The sequence below is a fragment of the Podarcis cretensis genome (genome assembly GCF_951804945.1).
Source record: "Podarcis cretensis genome assembly, chromosome: 1".
In the NCBI taxonomy this organism is placed as follows: Eukaryota; Metazoa; Chordata; class Lepidosauria; order Squamata; family Lacertidae; genus Podarcis; species Podarcis cretensis.
Window position 1 is genome coordinate 95,637,065 of NC_137170.1, and position 21,021 is coordinate 95,658,085.

At 37.6% G+C, this 21,021-nt stretch overlaps 1 protein-coding gene and 1 long non-coding RNA gene across 5 annotated transcripts in view; one reads left to right on the forward strand and one right to left on the reverse strand.

The window, feature by feature from the left end:
• The first annotated feature begins 1,461 nt into the window (after nt 1-1,461).
• Nucleotides 1,462-17,972, forward strand: LOC307226478. The gene is made up of 3 exons (XR_013843460.1): nt 1,462-2,023; nt 13,443-13,504; nt 17,071-17,972. It is a non-coding gene; the product is annotated as an uncharacterized lncRNA (long non-coding RNA).
• Nucleotides 5,532-21,021, reverse strand: part of ZNF148 (zinc finger protein 148) — a 37,004-nt gene continuing 21,514 nt past the window's right edge. For 3 of the 4 annotated variants that reach the window (XM_079993459.1, XM_079993457.1, XM_079993458.1), the window contains exons 4-7: nt 18,656-18,779; nt 17,981-18,064; nt 13,844-13,962; nt 5,532-12,874 (exon numbers count right to left, since the gene is read on the reverse strand). In XM_079993459.1, the coding sequence (XP_079849585.1) occupies nt 11,270-12,874; nt 13,844-13,962; nt 17,981-18,064; nt 18,656-18,779 (1,932 nt within the window). In that variant the 3' untranslated portion in view covers nt 5,532-11,269. The remainder of the gene's footprint in view (nt 12,875-13,843; nt 13,963-17,980; nt 18,065-18,655; nt 18,780-21,021) is intronic. The other variant, XM_079993460.1, reaches the window with a different exon arrangement.

The window sequence follows — 21,021 nt, forward strand, 5'->3', positions numbered from 1 at the left end:
GCCTGTGTTTTATTTATCCATTTGGGCAATGTATAATCCACTTGTCAGCCAAATGAATCCCAGAGTGGGAATGTGTGGTTTGATAGTGATTGTGGTGGCAGTGGTTGTTTTAGAACTTGATGACTTCCCAGCATCAGGGGGTGGAGGAATAAATATTTTAGGCTTTTAACTTTTGTGTATTTATGGTGGCAGAGAAAATAAAAATCCAGTTAGCAGAATATGTGAATATGGCACACAGGCAAGAGTAGATCTGCATGACCTTATCCACATCAATGCAATTCTAATTGTCTAGAGCACTCGTTTTCAGCCTGGGGGTTGGGACTGAATAGTGGATTGCAGCCTGATCCATGGTGGGTTGCAACAGGAGCACTACCACCATGCAAGTATGTGGGGATAGCTTAAGAAATGGATCCCTAAGTGCATGCTTGGGTTAAATGTGGTTCCTGGGTCTAGAAAGGTTGAAGATACCTGGTCTATAGCATTGGCTAAGTAATAGCGTACTGGAGAGTTTCAGTCTGGGATGGCCAAAGGTACCATTGTTTTCACATGACAGCCATGTGTCAGGGACTGGAACAAAATATTGTTAGCATAAATGTGGTAATGTTTTCACCCTAGAGGGGAAAAGCGACTGGTGAAGCTTTATTCTGAAAATTGCTAATTTCTCACAATGTATATATTTAAAATAAAAGGGCAGGCTAGCAAAAGTGTTTTCCAAGATGAACTGTAAGCTTTGTAAAACAGTAACCCCCCCCCCAACTGAGGACTTATTTTTAACGCACACTTTCAGTTGAAGTCCCACTTATTAATTTTTTACCATATACTTGAATGGTGTTTGAGTTGCTTTAGTGATCCACTTTAGGTGAAAGTATTACATAGTGAAATAGTGTTATATGTTTGGGCTGTCTTTTCTTTAAGAAGATGTATTTTAGCATTTGTGAACCTGTATAAAAATGAGGTTCGGGTTTTCTTGATTGTAGTGTATGAGTGAATAATTTTGCCTAAAGTGTCACTTTTCACATAAACTTGGGACCGTGTTTTTTATTTTTTTACAAGAACGAAAAGCTTGTAGGCACTTCTTTGCAATTAGTCAGTTGTGTTTTAACCAGTTCCTGATGATATGAGGCAGATGTTTATGGCATCCAATGGGAGCTTAATCATGATTTCCTCATGATGTGGAAATTGCAAGTCTTTTATACAAGGAAGGGAGAAAAAGCATGGTTGTTTCATATGCCATTACTTTAAGACAATTGGTCACTTTATAATGTGTGTATGCAGTGCTTTTGTGTGTGTGGTGGCGCTCATTTATATCGAGTACCATGACTTTTTTGCAGTCTATTACAGCCATTTTGTACTCGCACCCACAGCACTTTTATCAAGTTATGAGTACGGGCACCTAATTTATTTTTTGCTAAAGAAAAGCACCATATATATGTACACATACATACATACATACATACATACATACCCCCATAGAGACTGAAATAGGCTATCTGCATATTCTGACAAAGATGACCCAAAGGAGGAGGAATCCAAGATAGGTATACATATAATGCTTTGTAAGGAAACAGAAAACTTTTCAAACAATTCACTGCTTCAGAAAAATCTGGAAAAAAGTGGTTTTAATATTAAGTTGCCTTTTACAAGTGACAATCACAATGGAATACTAATATTCTTCCTTGCAATCCCATAGACATCATCAGTCCACTGTCTTCCTAAGATAGGTAAGGTAATAAAAGGTCTGCATCATCAATGAGGTATGACAACAATCCAGGACCTATTTGCTTCATTTGCAGTTCTTGGGGCTAAATATGCCCTATAATGTCAGAAAGAATGGGAATACCATCAATATTCATTGGCAATCAGACTTGCCCGCCCTACCTCATAAGGAGCTGAAGCTCTTGGAAGTACAGTAGTAGAAATGGTTATATCAAGCATTCTAGTTCACAGTGATGTCAAGTTTGGACCTGCATTCAACACACAAGCCTTGACTGTAATTAAGATGGCATAGAACCAGGATTTACAGGTACCTGTTCATTACAGCAGTGAGATAAACATGGGCAGGGAGGGGAAACAGACAAACAGCTATACTAGATATGATTGAAACTAATGGCATTTATAGGAAACATTGGGCATAGTATGCATTGTGAATTGAGTGTCCCACATACCAGATTAATTCTCAAGCTACAAGGTGCACAAAATCCATTTTACACATATTTAAAATAAGAGCAGATTTCTGAGAATATGCATTTGTACTTTGGACATGGTACCATTTGTACTTTTAAATTAAAATTCCCCTGCATTAGGTTATATACCAGTAATATAGGACCTGCAAATCTTGAAGAGGACACCAGTTTTCAAAGCAGCAGGAATTACAAGGAGCCTAGAAGTTAGACCAGGATTGTGATTCCTGGCAGAGACAGTCCTAGTTAAGATCAGGGTGGCCTAACATGTGGCCCAAGGGTGGAATGTGGTCCTTGAGGCCTTTTTTTGGCAGCCCTCAGCAACATTAGTGCTGCCTTGCCAAAGCTGGCTAAGCGAGGTGCTGGGCTTTGGGAAGGTGTGAGATCTCTGACAGAGTCCTAGAGTCTTCCTCCCTCCTTACGAAAGCCGAGTTAGCACTTTCCCAGCTTTCAAAAGGAAATGGGAGGACTCTAGGACCCTGCCAGAGCCTCGGGCCTCCTTCCCCAAGTGGCATGGCTTTTGGAAAGCAGCATGAAGAGTGGAGTGAGGCATCAAAATTTGGCTTCACTCCCAGCGTCCAGCCCCCCCCCCTATGATAAGGCAGTGTGCAGCCCACAGGTTCTGTGTCAAAGTACTCCAGCGTACCCTCCAGGTATAGATGGTGCTTGGATCAGCAGGCTAGAAAACAAACTTATTTAGATATCTAGGTGTAAATGAAACCCTCTTGGAAATATCATATGGAGGCAGTGAAATCAAAGGCACAGGAAACCATAGGAACATTGATGATATTCTATTACAATAAGGGAAGGCAGGTTATTGCTACCAAATATCTTTAGGGTAGGTTCAAAGTGTTTACACAGATGCTCTATGACATTGAAATCTGGAGCTCTCTGATTTGAACTCCATTAAAGTTTTGGAAACTGTGCAAAATACTTTTCTTCCAGAAGCCATACTTTCTATCCATCAGAAATACCAGCAGTTCTTCATTGTACATAATCTGGGTAGCCAACAATTAAGGCAAGAGTTAAAAGTATGCTAAAAGAATGCTACCTTGCCTATTGAGTGTTTTCCTGATCTGTGCTATATGGAACCAGATGATAACCAACTAGAATGCAGCTTGCCAATGTTTTACACTAACATTATTTTCCAGAACTGAGCTCTGCTTTGACTTTGAATAAGTGTCAACCAATGGATTGGCTCTTTTGGATAGAATCCAGAAGGGACCTGCAACTAATTAGAAACACCGCATTTCCTCCTTGGGTATCCACTCTTGAGAACAGAGCGTTTTAGAGCTAGTTGTCTGATCAAACTTTCACCAGCTTCCTTAAGAAATGCCATTATTGAGCTGTTTCCAAGTGATGCCCACTGCAGTCTTGGATGGCTGCAACAAGGTTGATAGTCAACCACATGTAGAAGACATCACTCATTATCTGTTAGCCTGCCCCCTTTATACAGACACCCAAGAGATCGCTTGCTGAAACCTTTGCTTTCACAAGCAAGCATGTGCAGCCCTGCAAAAATGGTCGTTTCTTTTGAGAATACTTTCGTAACACAGAGAGTGGCCCTGGCTGCCTTGAAGTTGACGGCCATTCATTTTCACTCATTTCTACATGTATAGCTTGCTGAAATGACAGATTTAGTAAAGAAGTAAAAATGTATATTGGTAGTGTGATACATAAGCACCATCCCAATCCATTCTGCCAATGCAAGCCCATTAGAGATGAAAATTTGGTAGTTTGTTCGCCTTCAGTTCTTCCTCCTTATCCAATGTAGAATTGGCCTTTTAAGTAATGAAACTGAGGTGTTAGCCATAGACATTTTAATGCAAAATGAATATACCTTATATAAATTGTAATGTGCATAAACAGTTCAAAGCTAGAGATGCCCTTTGAATACCCAGAGACTAATCATTGGCTTATATCAAGAATGAAGCTGAATCTTCTGCTACATAAGAAATGTATGCATTCTTCAAATGTTGTAACTAAATTATCATGAAAAATCTCTTGTGAGCCTTAATTCATAATGCAGAGTTCTGTATTTTTATTTTCCAGCAGCCAGAGCACACTGAGATTTCAGCCATTGCTTATACATTTAATAAGTTTTTTAAAAAAAACCAAACCTGTCTTCATGTACATTTTTCAATAGTTACTATAAACTCCAAATAAATTAACCATAAAAAGGTCAAAAAGTAGCAAATTGCACTCTGTTTCTTAAACAGATAAATCCCATTATTATTTGGGCAGAACTCCCTTTCCAGTATTGCAAAGGTCTTTGGGTACATGAAATAACACCCCTGTGCAGTAATGGGCATTGTTGCATGAAAATTATATTGGCTTTTTGTGTTTTTCTGCATCTCCCATACCTGCTATTTGAAACTCTTTCCAATACTAAGATCTTAACTTTGATTCTGTGAGAAGGCAGTGGATCTTGTTGAGCTCCACCTACACAACTCAGTGCTTGTGCCACTGTAGCTGAAGCACGGCACTGCTTGGAAATACAAATCTGGCTCAAACGCACAGACCCCGTAAGCCCAGAACATTCAGATCTATAGAAAAGGGAGCAAAACAATAATGGTCTGTGAAATCCTTTTCAGTCCCAAAGGACATAAGCCCCTGAACAATAGAAGGAACCATTCCATCCATTCCTATGACTTTCAGTTCACAAAATTTGTGAACCAAACTACTGGCCATATTACATGAACTGTGAGATCCAGGACTGAAGATGGCACTTTCTGGTCCAAAATACATAGAGGTATTGGCTGTGAGTACAGAAAGGTATGTGCATCTTCCCTAGACTAGAGTGCAAGTATCCACACAGCAATTTCTCAATGTATCTCACAAAATCCATTAAATGTTCTGATGTTATGTCCATACACAACTACCACACAAACACATTTTCATCACAATATTCCTGATTCCTCAGGAATCCTGCATTACCTAATTTATTTCAAATACAAAATAATTACACAAATTCATACTTTCAAGTTTCATACAAAAGCATCTATATTACTTATACACATTTTTAAATTAATGAAACTGGGAATTTAATTGCTTTTTTTTAAAAAAAAACCCAACACTCACAGTAAAATGGACAGCGCTTGTATTTTTTAAAGTAATACTGTATGACCACTGAAATCTCCTTTACTGGTATTATAGGGGATTTTATGAACTGAAAGGCAAAGAAGGCGTATGGATGCTTGGGGGAGGGGGGAATACCGTATCAGAAAATGAATTCCAGCAGCATTCTTCTATTCTTTCTCTGCCCCTAATATTTTTTTGAAGTTGTGTATAAGTCCTGGATTTTCTACCAAACGTAAAATTTGTGGACTCATTTGCAAATCACACAATGTATCCTTAAAAAAAGAGCAGATCATCAGGTTTATTTGAATACCAAGGTCCTTTTCCTGACATTGTTAAAATAAAGATAAAACTTACAGAGACAGAATCCAGTATAATTAGTTTCCAACAATAAAATCTCCTTGAACACTGTTGCAAAATTCCTTCTACTGAAATGCTTCGCTACAATAATAAAAAGCATACATTACATATAAAAAGATACCAGTGTACTAAAAGTGACAGAAGTGAACTAGCAAATCCTTCAAAGCACATATTATATAAATGACTAGCATTTAAAAACATTTCTTCCTATAAAATGTAGGTCATATACATTTATAAATCGGCGATCTTTCCCCACCAAAGCAATGATAGTTTTCAAATAATTATGTTGCTCTGTACAGTCTGAAAGCATTGTTCAAACTTTTTGACTTGGTTTTGTTTTGCTTGAACTCCGGCTAAAGCTCATCTCAGCAGCTGATAAACCCCTATGGCAAAATTATATCAAAATCAACCATGACTCAGTGTTCAACTGCAATGTGAATTATGAACAAGAACCACTTTTTGTATCACGTGAACCTGATTCATACCAAAACCATACTGGGATTTAAGGATTTAAAATTAAATTTCAAACTTATTCAATTGGTGTGGAAACTGGAGGAGCAAATCCTTATCCTTCCTTCAAAAATAAGGACACGAACTCATCTTGCAGAAGCGCATCTGAGCCATTAGTTTCATCATGAATGTGTGCACAGGTGCAGATCTAAGGCCTGCTCTCCCTGAAACTCAGATTGTGCTATGTAAACAATGTTATATACTACAAACCAAAAAAACAGTTGAATTTATTGATTAAAAACAATTAAGAATATCCATTAACTTAATCAAAGCTATTAACTCCCCAAACAGTTTTTGGAACTTTCCTTATGCTACTTGCAAAGTTAGCACTGTTAGGCATTATTGCTTACATACAGTACATCATATGCCTCCTGATATAAAGCAGTACTGTGATCTGTTTATATACAAGGTTCTTTTTTCCTTTTTTTAAAACAAGCTGTAAAAACATTACATACTTTACAGACAATACAAATTCCCACATTTGTACTCAAGTCTAACAAATGGAATGCATAACATTAATAAAACATCATAAAGGAAGACTGACAGTAAGTCCTTGATTGTCAAGACACATTTATATTTTATATATAAACTCTAACTGTGCAGAATCAAAGATTCAATCATAGGTACATCCTTATTTGATAACTCATATTTACAGAACAATATTGCATAAAAAAATAAAATAAACATTTACACTTTTTTGTCTTTTACCTTTCCATTCACTGGGAAAAAGAAAGCAAGAAACTACTTTGAGAAAGGTTTGCTTGCTTCGGTTGGTGTTCGCTACCAGACTATCTCTCTCTTAAATTATTATTGAAACAATGATTTTATACAAGTATAGCAAAAGCAACTAGAAAATTTCCCTGAAACAAAGTTGTTTGGAAATAATGAAAGTTATTTTTTAAAAACATAATGGTTTTCATTCATTGCAATACTTTCACAGGACATGTTTATGTTTTTGTTTTTTGTTTTGCAAAAGGAGTACTTAAATGTCCTACATATACCTAACAAACATGCACTTAACATAAAAGGAAAGCATCTCCAAAAGTCACAAGGCTTCCGTTGAGCAGAATTTAAGAAAACATAAAAATAGTTTGTTTTATTATTAATAATAACTGGAAAACTTACATTTGAATTTTTACCAACCAAAATACCCAGATCACTAACACATTTCTGCCTTCTAAAGCTTTGAACTATATTCTAATAGCTACTCCCCTGCAACTTGCGAAAGAGTCCAATGTCAACCCAACAAAATTTTAGGTTGCAATTTTACAAATACAAAGCAAGTTAATACTGAAATACTCAAACAGGCTGATCCTGGATCCATTTTAGATCCGTTTCAAATATTTACGAAATATGATACACACATCATAAAAATTAATCTAAAGAAACATGGAATATGCTGTATGTATCCAACTGGAAATTTTTCAGGAAACAAGCCAGAAACTTGGAAATGAAATCAAACAGCTATACTAAAAATTCAGTAATTCACTAGTGACTTGAAAACCCATGTTTAAAATCACAAAATAAATAAGCAAACAAAAGCAGGCATATGACATTACAATGTATTTCATTCATTTTGACAACTGTGGTTTAGTTTGCAGTATTTGTACATTGGTTCTGCAATATGCTTGGTTAAAGTTATAGTCATACTTTCATAAGACCTTGACTACACGACTTTACACCACTGAAGAAAAACAAGGAGAAATTATATTGTGTAGGGATTAGCATCCTCATTAATAATAATAAAACGTTCAAGCTTTCACTGTACTTTCTCTGAACTGCTCCTTCTCACAAAAACCTTGTCCACCTACAATAGCTGGGAGTCTGTAATAATTCTCTTAAACTAATTTCAGAAAATATAAATTTCATCCATATAAATGAAAAACAAATCCTTCTAAACTTTTCTTCAGAAATAGAGTACACTGCAGTACATGATGCGGTTTCTCTTCTGATAAATGGATAGATCATCTTTGATCAATTGTTTACTCTGAATAAGACAAAGAGAAGGAAAAGGAGCTACTTCAGCTTTAAGCCCAAAAGTCAGTTCCTTCATTAACTTGCTTTATATTCAAAGTAAAAGGAACAGGAAATTAGTGTTAAAAGGGACACTCAGGCCCAGCAGTCACCCAAAAGACGAGCCATTAAAAATTGAGAAAATTAAGCAGCACGTTTGCACTGAAGTCTAGTTTCAAAGAGTTTAAGTTAACTGAATCCAAACATAACATTGAGCTTAACAGGACTGTAGAACCATAGCAGAGATTTCCTAAATACACTTTAAAAAGCATTATTAAGAAAGTATTTCTATTAACACTGTCTCCTAGCATGTATATAATAGGTTTGTATTATAACTGACAAGGCTTGAGATATATCTGTGTCATTTCTTCTTCTTCTAAAAAGCAACTTAGGAACAGGTTTTTGCATGATTCCCGTGGGCACCCTCAAGAGCCACAGGTGGAGGTTCTGCTCATTATATTCCATCGCTTTGCCAATGCTTCTCCTCAACTACAGCCTCTCATGTTCCCAGTAAGTCCCTCTAAAAATGCTGGAATGCTATAAAACAGCACTCCTTCAATACAGTGCAAAGAGCAGCCACTAGAAGGGTAAATATGGAACTGCTTGGTCATGCACATTTGGATCCTAGCCATAGTTCCTTCCATTCCTCTCTGCTCACTTTTTCATAATGGACACTTTCAGAGAAGCATCCCCTTGTCTTCTCATTGTAGGTATTATATTCAACTTGTACCCCTCCACTCACAGATGGTTCTTTGATGAAATCGGGGCTTCAATGAATGAAGAAAGGGAAGGTCATTTCACTTATTTCATGTGAGTCCCCTCTGCCCCCCACTAATCTCCTCCAGAGGGTTGGGGTCCCTTTGGAACAACGTGGGAGGAAGACACGAGGGTTGCGAGAGAAAGGGGAGTTTGCAAAAAATTGCCTTCCTCGCCCTTCCATTCACAAAAAGCTCTCCTGGAACAAAGAAACTCCCATGAGTGGGACACAAGATACAACTCATAGCCTTTACACCCTGGCCTTACTGTCTTGCCATAGCTACATACACACAGAGACTCCTAGCCATTCCCTCTAGATACTAAATGTGTACAACTCTCACTTGCCAGTCCTGTTTACTTCTCTGAACCACAACTGAATGTTAATTGTACAAATAGTGGTGCACTCAAACACTGGGCCACAAATGCTTAATTAAATTAAAATATGTTATGTACTAGCTGTGCTGGTGTGGGGCAGGAGACAAACTAAAAAGACCTAAAAAGTTCCATTATTTAGAAGTTTTCATGTGTGCTTATTTTGACTCAGTACCACGGTTGCATTTACTTACTGTACTATGAAATAAATCCTTGGACAACTTATGCGGAGTAATGGGATATAACAACACCGTCCTGTAAAATTAACCTGTTTGTGACCTATAGGAATAAACAAGGCATTTCATAACATATGCGTCTTGGCTACTGCAGTAGCTGCCTATGACTTTCACGTAGATTCTAAAATGGGTCCGAAATTGCACAGGTGAAACAAAGGAGAACTGTGGCAATAAAAATTAGGAGTACCATTTTAATTAAAACAAGGTTTTTCTCTGGGAATTGAAATTTTGCTTTCCTTAAATTTTTTGAATGAAGGAGGTATTGTTAGGGCTATCTTTGAGAAGTGGTGAGCAGGCCTGAAGCTGTAAAATAATATATGCACCCATCTCCCCTGCCTAAATGTTGAGTATGGGGGGGGGGGTTTGGGGGGGGATGTATCTGCATTCCTGTCGCTCAGCCTTTAGGTAAAACACTGCCCGCAATATTACCTTAAAGCAGCCCATTAGTGAATGTACAATATAATGAAAATAAAAGCTTCAGTTTTAAAAATGATTATTATCCTGACATTTATGTTTAGTCGAAGCACAGCACGTTAAAACTGTATACAGAACTAATCATTGCACCACATAGTGTAACTCAAGACAGTCTACTATTAAAACAACCACAGGGGATAGGGATAAAGTTTGCAGTTAATTTATTTGTGAAATGCAGCAAAAGTTTGACCATTTATCTTTTGGTCACTGTTCTCAGTCACCAGCTCTAGTTAGTAAAACTGCAATGAAACTGTTCATTAAGATAACTCTTCTGTTGTTATGTAAGGTGATAATGATGCAGCCACATCAAACCTAAAGGTCTAAAATAGTTTTATTTTTGAGAAAGAAAGAAAAATGGAAAAGAATCTAAGTGCTCTAACGTTAATTATTGCAGATTTGTAGGCTGAAGTACAATTTAAACTCTTAGAACCTGGAGTTCACCATTCATATAAACATTATGGAAATGGGAATGTCATCTACAAAGCATTTTAGTTCAATCCTAACCATCTTGATACCTGTCATTTGGAGATAAAAACATAAAGAGTCATGTTTACCTTCAAAGGTACAAAGAAATATGCAATACTTCAGGAATGAAGCAAATGCATTAATAGTAAGTATTTTCCTTTTAAAGTACTTTTAATTGAATCAAACATTTAAATAGGGGAGTGCATCTAGAAAACATAATTACCTTTCTCTAAGTGTTGTAAAAGGAAATTCAAAGAAACCAAGAAGGAATATTATGTGTATTACTTTTTAAGAGGGTTGATAAAATGGATTTCCCCCCAGAATGCACTATAGTTGTCTAGCCATCATCTCCTGACATTAAAACTTTTAAGTTCATATTATCTGTACAGTCTATATTCATGTTCCCTGCTGAAGTGCAATGGCTTGACTAACTAACCGGGAAATTCCAAAATGAATAATCTCATAATTATCATTCTCCCCAAAATAATAAATGTTACCAAACTAAGAAATTATTACAGGAGAGACATCTTATCTGGGTTTTTTGGTTTCTTTTGTCTTGTATAAAATCTCAGCATAGCAAGCTCCTGATCTCCAGCAAGCAAATAACCATCTGCCTTTTCAGTGGACACCCACATATAAGGCAATTCAAAAAGATTGGTGACTAACCACACACACAAAAAGCAGTTGCCAATACTCTGTACCGGCTTACTTTTCTGTTGTAACCCAAGGCCTTAAATTTGTATAGGACTGACTCCATCTTATACAGAAGATGCTCGCTTTTGACAGACCCATGCTAAAGTGCCTGTGTTATTTCTACAGATTTTCTTAGCCAAATGTCTGGCCTGTTGTGGCATCAGGTGAAGAGTTCATCCCAGCTCGAGCATCATTTACATTCACCAAAGGGAATTCTGGGAATTCGGCGCTTGTCCCTGGTCCCCGCAGGTTCACCTGCCCATTAGCAGTGTTAAACTGAGATGATATTCCAGCTCTTGTTCCATGGTACTGAGCCCTGAACGGTTGCTCAAAGGAACTTATTTGATATGCTTGGTGGACAGGCTGTGCTTCTGCCTTCTTCTGAGAAGTAACTTGATCCAGAAAGTCCTGGGTAGAGGATGAGGAAGAATGATTTGGCTCGTCACCTGAAAAGGGAAAAGAGTGCTGGGAATCGCCAACGATAAGTCCAAAGTGAGACTTGTCTGGAGTTGTTCTTAATGGAGAGTTCATTCCTGATCGAAAACTGTTGACCGGTATAGATGCATAGACCTGCTTGTCTATAGAAGAGAACGCTGGTTGCCCTGCAAGAGTCTGGTTGTCACTCACAAAATTAAGGCTTGGGTTGTTCAAATAGGCATCATTTTGGCTAGTTCTATCCAAAGCTTGCTGAAGAAACTTGGAATATTCCTGTAACATACTGGCTTTATCGGATGAGGAACCTTGAGAGCTTGTTGCAACATTCTCAGTTTGTGTGACTTCTGACACCTCGGAAGAATTGATTGATATACTAGAGGTCACTTCCGTATCAGCCACATTAAAAGCTATTTCATGCTGGCCATTAGCTTTATGGGAATAATGGTCTAAGAGAGTCTGAAGTACCTCATCTGGAATGACATTTTTGTCATGGTTGCCTTTAATCTCCACATTCAGCCCCGATGTATCCAGTATTGAGGCTGTGCTACCTTCATCTATGACACTGGCCACAGCAGCCTGTGTGACGGAAGGCTGAGAGGCAATGGTGCCTACATTCAAGGCATATTCTCTGCTATTACTATTAGCTGCTTGGAGATACCGCCTCTTCTTTAAAAACTGCATTGCATCATCATAGTTTGTGCTGCTGTGTACAGGTTTACTGGGGCCTTCCTGCAAAGTATCAACTTGGTCAATGTCAGCATTGCCTTCAGAGTCCAACAGGCCTTGTTTATCCACAAGATCAAAGGGATACTTAGAAACCTTGCTGTCTTCGTAAGACGCTAAAGATGAAATGGTCTGACTTTGCTCTAGTGGCTGTTTTAGGCTCCTCTTACTGTTAACTTTTTTGAGCACCAGTTTAGGTGGGTGTATTTCTCCAGAATTTGCTTCCTGTAGGTGCCCTCCACTGACGGAAGAATGTGGTAACTCCACTGCATATTCAGCCACCATATACTCATCCTTGATCTTAGCGCTGCCAGCATACAAAGGCAAAAAATCATTCTTATCTTTCTTATGCTCAGATTTATCTGCCCCGCTTTCTTTATCTAGCCCAGAAGACTTCAATTTCTCTGTTTTTTGCCTTTTCTTCTTTGGCAAAGAGCTGTCCTTCAAAGGCATTGGGAAGCCTTGATCATCATCAGGAGTCAAAAGGCCAATTTTGGTGGCATTTCTGTTGGGTTTCTTGTCACGGTTTTCATGGCACATACGTTTGTGTTTCAACACCCGGTCAGTCCTTGAGAAGAACTGCAGAGGACATTTTTGGTTAGAGAAAAGCCATGCAGCCTTTTGGTCAATTCACATTTTTTCACATGATAAAGTCCTTCTAAGTCAGGGTGGGGGACATTTTTCAGCCTGAGGGTCCTATTCTCTCATGTAGAATGCTCTGGGGTGGCATGGGCAAGGCCAGAGGCAAACCAGGGGGCACATCAATGGATGTGATTCTTAGCTTTCTATAGTAGACCACATTCCAGCTAAACAAAAACTGGAAGTTTCCACACCTACCCACCCCACCATCCACGCAAGCAAGCAAGAGGCAATATCATAGTTCAGGGGCAAATTTCAGTCAGGCAAAAGCTCAAATATGGCTGATGTGGGGAGATGGTTGGTGAAGTAAGAGTCCTGAGGGAGAACTAGAGAGGCCTGAAGGGGACAAATTTGGACCCAGAGCTTGAGGTTCCCCAACCCTGTCATAAGTGATTTTGGGAATTAAAAAATGGTCACATGTCACAAAGTGAGAACGTTACCATGTCAGAAGATGTGAGAGTCAATATTAATATTCAAACAAACCCAACCCTTTGTTCTTGATCTATAGGAGCCTACTGCAGTACATAAGGGCCCCTCCTGCCACTTCACATACCTGCAACTGTGGGAAAGGTAAGACAAAAGGACAGAAACCTAAATGACCCCTCCAATTAGCATTAATTTGTTTCAAAGTATCTGTCCTTATTAATTCTGCATATTTTAGATAACTAAAAACTTAAGTTTCTCAATGGGTAAGTGTTCTTTTCATACTGGAGAGCCATAATTTCTTTCATATATATCTATAAGATCAAGTTTAAAAAAAATTGCTTTTAATTGAATGAAACGTATGGTATTTAGAAGACAATCCAAAGTGTCCTCTTACCTCGAAGTTTTGAAACTTGGAATCACAATTGTCACGATATTGTAAAAACAGATTCCCTTAAACACCCTTCTTTCTCCTTCTCAAATTACCTGCAAGCAGTATTCACACTGATAAGGCTTCTCTCCACTGTGAGTTCTCTTGTGCCTTTCCATGTGATATTTCTGTATAAATCTCATGCCACATTCATCACATCGAAATGGTTTCTCACCTAAGAATAAAAATGAAAAGAGGAAGTACTGTTTAAGAAAAAAAGGAGAAGACAGATAGTCTCATACCTCTCCCCACCATGCTATTATTTAGGTTTACTTAACAAAAAACTTACAAAGTATTGCTTTGATCAGCTGGATGTAAACAAAATATAGGTCTGACCACACACCAATATTTTTTCATATGGCTCATCACTCCAAACATGTTAAAAGAGTCACACAAATATTGAGTAGAGGTGGAAGAGAATCAAATAAAAAATAAACTAGCCCATCAAAAAAGAATGTCCCAACATTCATAACAATCAGAGCTAGAGGAAAACAAATAAAACAATAAATTTCCATTTTCATTCCAGTATTTTATTCATTATTATTTATTGTATTTTTATCTCACCGTTTCCCCAAGGAGCTGATGTACATGGTTCTCTCACTCCTCATTTAATCAACAATCCTGCGAAGGTTAATCTGAGAGGCAGTGAGGGGCCCAAGGTCACCCAGTGAGCTTTATGGTCAAGTGGGGATTTGATCCTTGGTCACCCAGGTTCTAGTCTAACACTGCAACACACTAGCCCCAATAAGTTGCCAGTATGTACTAGTAAAGTGAAAAAGACTGCATGTAAAAGCTCCTCGTATTGACAAAAAGGTTGTGTTCATGAAGAGAATTAATTTTCTATGCCCTTGTGATTAACTTGTCTCATTTTTTTCCCACCAGCCACAAGCATGTTCACATAAAGTGCTATTATTTAATATCACATTTTTTAGCATCCTTGTAAGAAGATAAAATAACTAAAACTAGAAGAGCTAGTTGCTGACTTATAGCAATAAATATCCTGATCCTTTATTTAGTTAGCTGAAGGTGTATAACAGAATCATAGAATGGTAGAGTTGGAAGGGACCACAACGCTCATGTAGTCAAAGCCCCTGTGATGCAGGAATCTTTTCCCCAACGTGGTCTCAAACCCACGACCCTGAGATTAAGAGTCTTATGCTCTACCGAATGAGGTATCTGCTGGTTCCTTAGCCCTTCCCAGGGATAAAAGTTTCATCTGGCTAGTGCACTGACAGATTTATACACAGTATACCTTGGATCTCCCTGAACCTGCTTTCTACTCCTGGGGGAAAAGCAAATAGGAATCTTATGCACAGGTGAACCAGGTAAAAAGTTTGTACTGTGTAAAGAAATAAAGAATGGTCAAAGAATAAAAGACACAACAGAGGTGAAGCAACTCTAAAAAGATACAGTATATGCCAAAAGATAGACCTCATGTATTACTTTGTATTTGATTACTTTGTATTGAATTGCTTCGTATTCAAGGCAGCGATGAACTAGAGAATATTAAGGCTCCTCGCTTTTACAAAGACTAAAAAAGACTGAAAAGCTAAAAATAGCTAATTAAAATTCAGAGTTGAATCATTCTGACAAAATATTTATTTATAAAAGCAATGATTTTTTATAAAGACTCAGACTATTTGTTATTTAATATCATAGATGGTTCCATAATTTTGTTTCAAAGACAAGTAGCACTTAATATTTGTTTTCCATGTTAATAAATAAAACAATATCATTTTTTATAATTTCCTTTCCCTTTTATCTATTTTTTTCCCTTTTACACAAAACTGCTGTATTATCTTAGCTCATTGTATTAGTTTAATCCACTACACAGTTATGTTAAGATTCTTTGTATTGAAGCCAATTTGTCTCATTGACTTAATGACTAAGCTGACTTAAAGCCAAGCATTTCAGTTCCCGTGGGGATACAATTTTCTGTTGGAAAGTAAATAAAATAATGTTGTATCTTGTCCACCCTAGCCTCTGACTCAGTCTGAAGCAAAACTTCAAGTCTTCGCCCTGTCTTTCTTATCTCCTATACTGGATATACTTGGAGTCACAACATTATATATTTCATGTTCTCAAACCTAACTGGCAAGCAGTACCACCCACACAGTTATAAAAAGATACACCGATCCAACTTACATATTAAATATATATATATATTTAAAAGTATGAAACATTAAACTGACAATTACTTTAGATGAAGTAGGTGTAGCCAAATGACACATAAGAAACATACTACCAAACTCATAAGCTCAGTTCAGACTAAAAATTAAACCATGGTTTGTTTAGCTTAACTCTGGTTTGTCTGTGCATAGTTTCTTTAAGATCAAGAAACTAGGATTGGTAATGTTGGTTTTTTGTAATAGCTGAACTCAGTATTTTGGTTTCCCGTGTAACTCCATTCTTGCTGTCTGACTACAGAGTCAAGAGGGAAGAATTGCTCAAAAAAGAAATAGCTCACATAGCTAAGAGACTCTTACCACCACTTTAATAGACCTCTGTTTGGCTACAGGCTCCTTTGCTTGCCTACTAACCAAACAAGCTAGCCATCACAGCTCGGCTGCCTAACTGCAACAGCACTGCAAGGGTGGCAGGTACGCCAGTGCCACAGGTACCATACCCCAACCATCTTAATGAAATAAATGCAGAGCAGATAACCAAGCCAGTCTCCAGTCAATTCACATACATTCAGTGCATGCCTGTGGAACTAAGTATTCAAAAGGTATTCTAGAAATATTATCCAATTTTAAAGCGAAGTATGCAAAAATTTTCCATGGCTAAAACTGCATTGCCTCATAAAATTAGTAACATTACGGATAGATGTAATACCAGTCAAACTGGCAAGTTTATATTCTATTAATAATTGTGTAGTATAGTAAAGAAAGGTTTTGTAGATTATATATTAAAACAGTAATATTACTTCCAATATCTGATTTATTTCATTCCTGCCCATTTATTTTTTGCATTGTTTCTTAATGTATTATGGGTTGTACTCAAATAAGCCATGTTGTTTGTATATGGATTTCCACTTGTGCAACAGAACCTCTCCTCCCACTCCTTCTCCCGTGCCCGCCCCCCAATTTGTTTTGGGCTTCAATAAATGCAAAATACACAGACGTCAATTGTGAAACAGGGTTATATTTTTAAAAAATATATATTTATTAGTTACTTTTTCAAAAATGAACTCAACATGACTTAGAAAAATTAAAAACAGATATAAAAACCAAGAGTAAAAACAACCTAAAATTCAAGAAAATGCATTTCTTTCTCTATGCAGAACATACCCAACAGCACATCATTTAAATAACTGAATGCAACAATACTGAAAGGCAGCAGCAGAAAGAAGCCTGGGTGTACAGAAAAACACATGGCTTGGAAGAAACAGAAGTATAAGCAAAAGTGCAAATCCAAATACTAGTAAGGCTAGTTTTATGATAAGCACGGATACAAACATTCCAAGACAACCAGGGTATTTGTGCAATTTTCTGTCATGTTTTGTTTTCTCAAGGTTTACATGCATACACATAAAGTACTAGACATCAGCACCAGCAGTTTGAACAGATATGAAACCTTTCACCAAGCAACACTCAGCATATGCGCAAGCTCCACCTTTCTGAAATATAGACTGAAAATTGGCATCTAGTCCAAAAAAGACTATATTTCTAAATATTTGCAGAGATAATGAAAGGCCATGCACCAAAATGCCAAAAACCCAGTAAAGCCAAGTCTTTTTACAGAATGTGGTTTTCCAGAAGTAAAATTTTAAAACAAACCAATATAAACTTAACTATCCTGCTTTAACTTTGGGTCTCATTTTTTCTATTTGTCTTTTGCTAAAACGCTTACTCTTGTATAATTTTCTGTATGCTTTTTTTTTTTTTTTTAACAGGGTTCAGATACCTATGGGGTCAGGCATTTTGGCCATAATTGTGTTCGAAGTATTCCTATTTACCACTTACCCAATAAAAATATTTTTTCTCTCAAGGTTTGCTCACATCAGCTGTCAGTAACTTCTTGGGGGCAAGGGAGGAAAAAGGCAAGGCTAAAGCAAACACCTAAATTCTTTTCCAGAGTTTCTTGAACGGCACGTTAAAGCAGAAGCTGCATAATCACCCAATACTTGGCCATGTTTCGGAAACAGTTCTTTAAACACACCAGTAAAAAGAAACTCAAGGCACTATACTCACCAGTATGAATCTTCTCATGTCTCTGTAGCAGGTACTTCTGAATGAAACGCATCTCGCACTGACTGCACTGAAATGGTTTTTCACCTTAAACAATATAATTCCACATCTGTAAGTTAAAAGCTACAAACATTTGTTTCTAACAGATTCTGCTGAGAAATAAAATAGTCGGCTACTGGAATCCAGCATATGAATGAATTCCAAAATATTTTAGTATAAAAAAGTCTGTCTAAACTACCTGAGCTAAAAAGAAAAAGGCTATTAATTTGGCGAGCCTGCTGCTAACAGAGGAGTGCAGCTCATGAGCAAAATCAGGCAGGATGCTGTCATCTAAGGTACTGTAAAACTCTTTCATCTATTCCAACTAGAGTTCCATCACTGGTAAAGTAAGAACCCAGAGATTATGCTATGAACAAGAAAAAACTGGAAATTGGGTGACTTACCAACCCATCCTTGTACAGAAAGCAAAGCAACACAGTAAATCTCAAATTAACAGAAATGACACTAATTCTTTTCTGGTATTTTTTGACACTTTGGTGCATGGAATACCTAAGCTTAGATGCCGCATTTCCTGCACTTTGGAATATAAAGTTTGCATCATTTTTCATAATTCAGTGCATTATTAAAGATCCAACCATTTTTAGATAATATAAAATGCAACTTAAATTCAAGCAGTACCTGTATGAATGAAGACATGCCTTTGTAAATGGTAGTTGGTTCTAAAGGCAGCATGACAATGCTCACAAATGTGAGATTTGGTAGTTTTCAGACCAAGTGATCCATCCTCATTTATTGTAAGGATCTATTTTTAAAAGGGCAAAATTCAGTCTCACATTAATTTCTCAACAATATTACAAGATTCATATAAATACATAATGGAGGTAATCAAGCACTTTTAGGCAATACCACAATGCAAAATAGGAAGACTGTAGACATAAATATCAATTGACTATCTTTTAGTTGACCTAATTGAACCTTAGCTTTTCAAGATTTGTTATATATAATACACATAATACATCCAAAGAAGTGCTTGAACAGGCTTCTTCAACCTCGGCCCTCCAGATGTTTTTGGCCTACAACTCCCATGATCCCTATCTAGCAGGACCAGTGGTCAGGGATGATGGGAATTGTAGTCTCAAAACATCTGGAGGGCTGAAGTTGAGGAAGCCTGTGCTAGAAATTTATTCTCAGTAGACCAAGTCAGAATATTTTTGATCATGTTTGGTTGTCACTCAAAATACGGTTAACTGTGACATGAGCAAGCCTATCCTCCCAGGTTTGCCTGTGTCCCCATCTTTCTCTAACATGGCAGACAGGACGGGTTCAGAAACTTTATTTCTGCTCTTAGTCAACTGCACCTTCCTGTGTCATCAGACCACAAATTGTGGTTTCACATTAAATATGGCAGATTTCAGAACTAGCTGATTTCAAACCATGGATTATGAAGTTGGCTTGTCCCGAAACTAACCATTGTTTCAGTTACTGTATGTTAAAACCACATATTCCAATTCAGACAACATAGGAAGCCGCAGTTAACGAAAAGCTGAAGTAGAAGTTTCTACATTTAGCTATTCAGCAGGAGAAGAGGGGAGGGGAGGGAGCATGCAAGCCTGAGAGTGGTTGACATTCGCTCCAATCATGCTAAACCATTGGTGTACAAACAGGACCACTATCCTCTCAAATGGTAGCACTATAAATCAGTCTTTAATCTACTCAGTTGGGCAAGAACAGAAAGCTATAAAATCTAGAGGCACTCATGTTATATTCATTTTATTTCTCAAGACATGGAGTACATCCAGCAACTGCAATTCTTTTTTTGTACAAGCGTACTGGTGACAGGACTTGTAGCTTGGTAATTTTACTTACATGTGTTAGTGAAATGATAATTGTGTACTTTATCTCTTCCATCTCAGCAAAAGGTTAAGGATAACCTTAATATTGTTCAGTCTTAATAACCCATTACAACAGCCCTATTTGCATGTCATGCTAAGTCAAAACCATGGCTCAACAATAACAGAAAATCGTACGTCACTCCTCCCTGGTCATTTTTTTACTGCATCACACTGAGCTAAACTATAGTTTATCTTAGTGTGCAGACCAAATCCAAGGGTGTGGCTCAGGTCTCTGCAGACTAACTATGAGCTGTAGCCAAGGCTTGTTCTATAGGTTATAGTTCAGTATTTGTCTGGGAGAAGTAAACCATGAGCCCGGCTTTAGACAACATGCTAAGCCCACCTTTGGCTTAGGTCTGGGTGGCACAGCAGCAAAATGATCAGGGAGAAGCAAAGCAGTTGCAATCTCCTCTCCTGGAGCTAAGCTAAACACTGTGACATGAACAAAACCAACTCATGACACTGTTAAAGCATGTTTCAGTAGTATGTTGTGACTTTTAATGAATCTGTTCTGTACAATTATGCATCTACAATGCTAAAGATAAACAATTCGTAGCTACTTTAAATGCTCCCATGGGCTTTTTTACCCATCCCATGGCTATATCACAAGCTGCTTTTGTTCCTCCATTTTAACAGCACAGAGAACTGCTGCTCAAGAAGCACAAGCCTAAAGCCCCTCTGGGTACATTAAATTGGTGCAGTTCTTCAGAGTTTGTTCTAAGTGAGTGTAATCCTTTTAAAGGTGTCCCTGCAAATGATTCTTTGCATGGAAGAAAGCCCATCTTTCTTCAGGTAGTCCTAATCAATAAGATTCAGAAACAGCAGCAAAAAACACTTGTTTTGATAGATCCTGTTGGTTCTAGGGTATTTGGGTGCCTTATACAATTGGCATTCACCATCATGCGCCTTGCGGTGGTGGGGAGGGGAACACAGTTGCTAAACGAGTTATAGTAGGTTGGTTTGACTTTCTTTTCATAGAAAAGAAAATACACCATCAATTATACTTGATTGCCTTTCTTGATATACAGCTATGAACTTGACCTATACCTAGTACTGCACATTCAAACACTTAAGATTGGGCCCTGCTAATACTTCATTTCCTCAGGGGAGTGTATATAATGTTCATGCTCTAGGTAGTTATAGTCTTCAAAG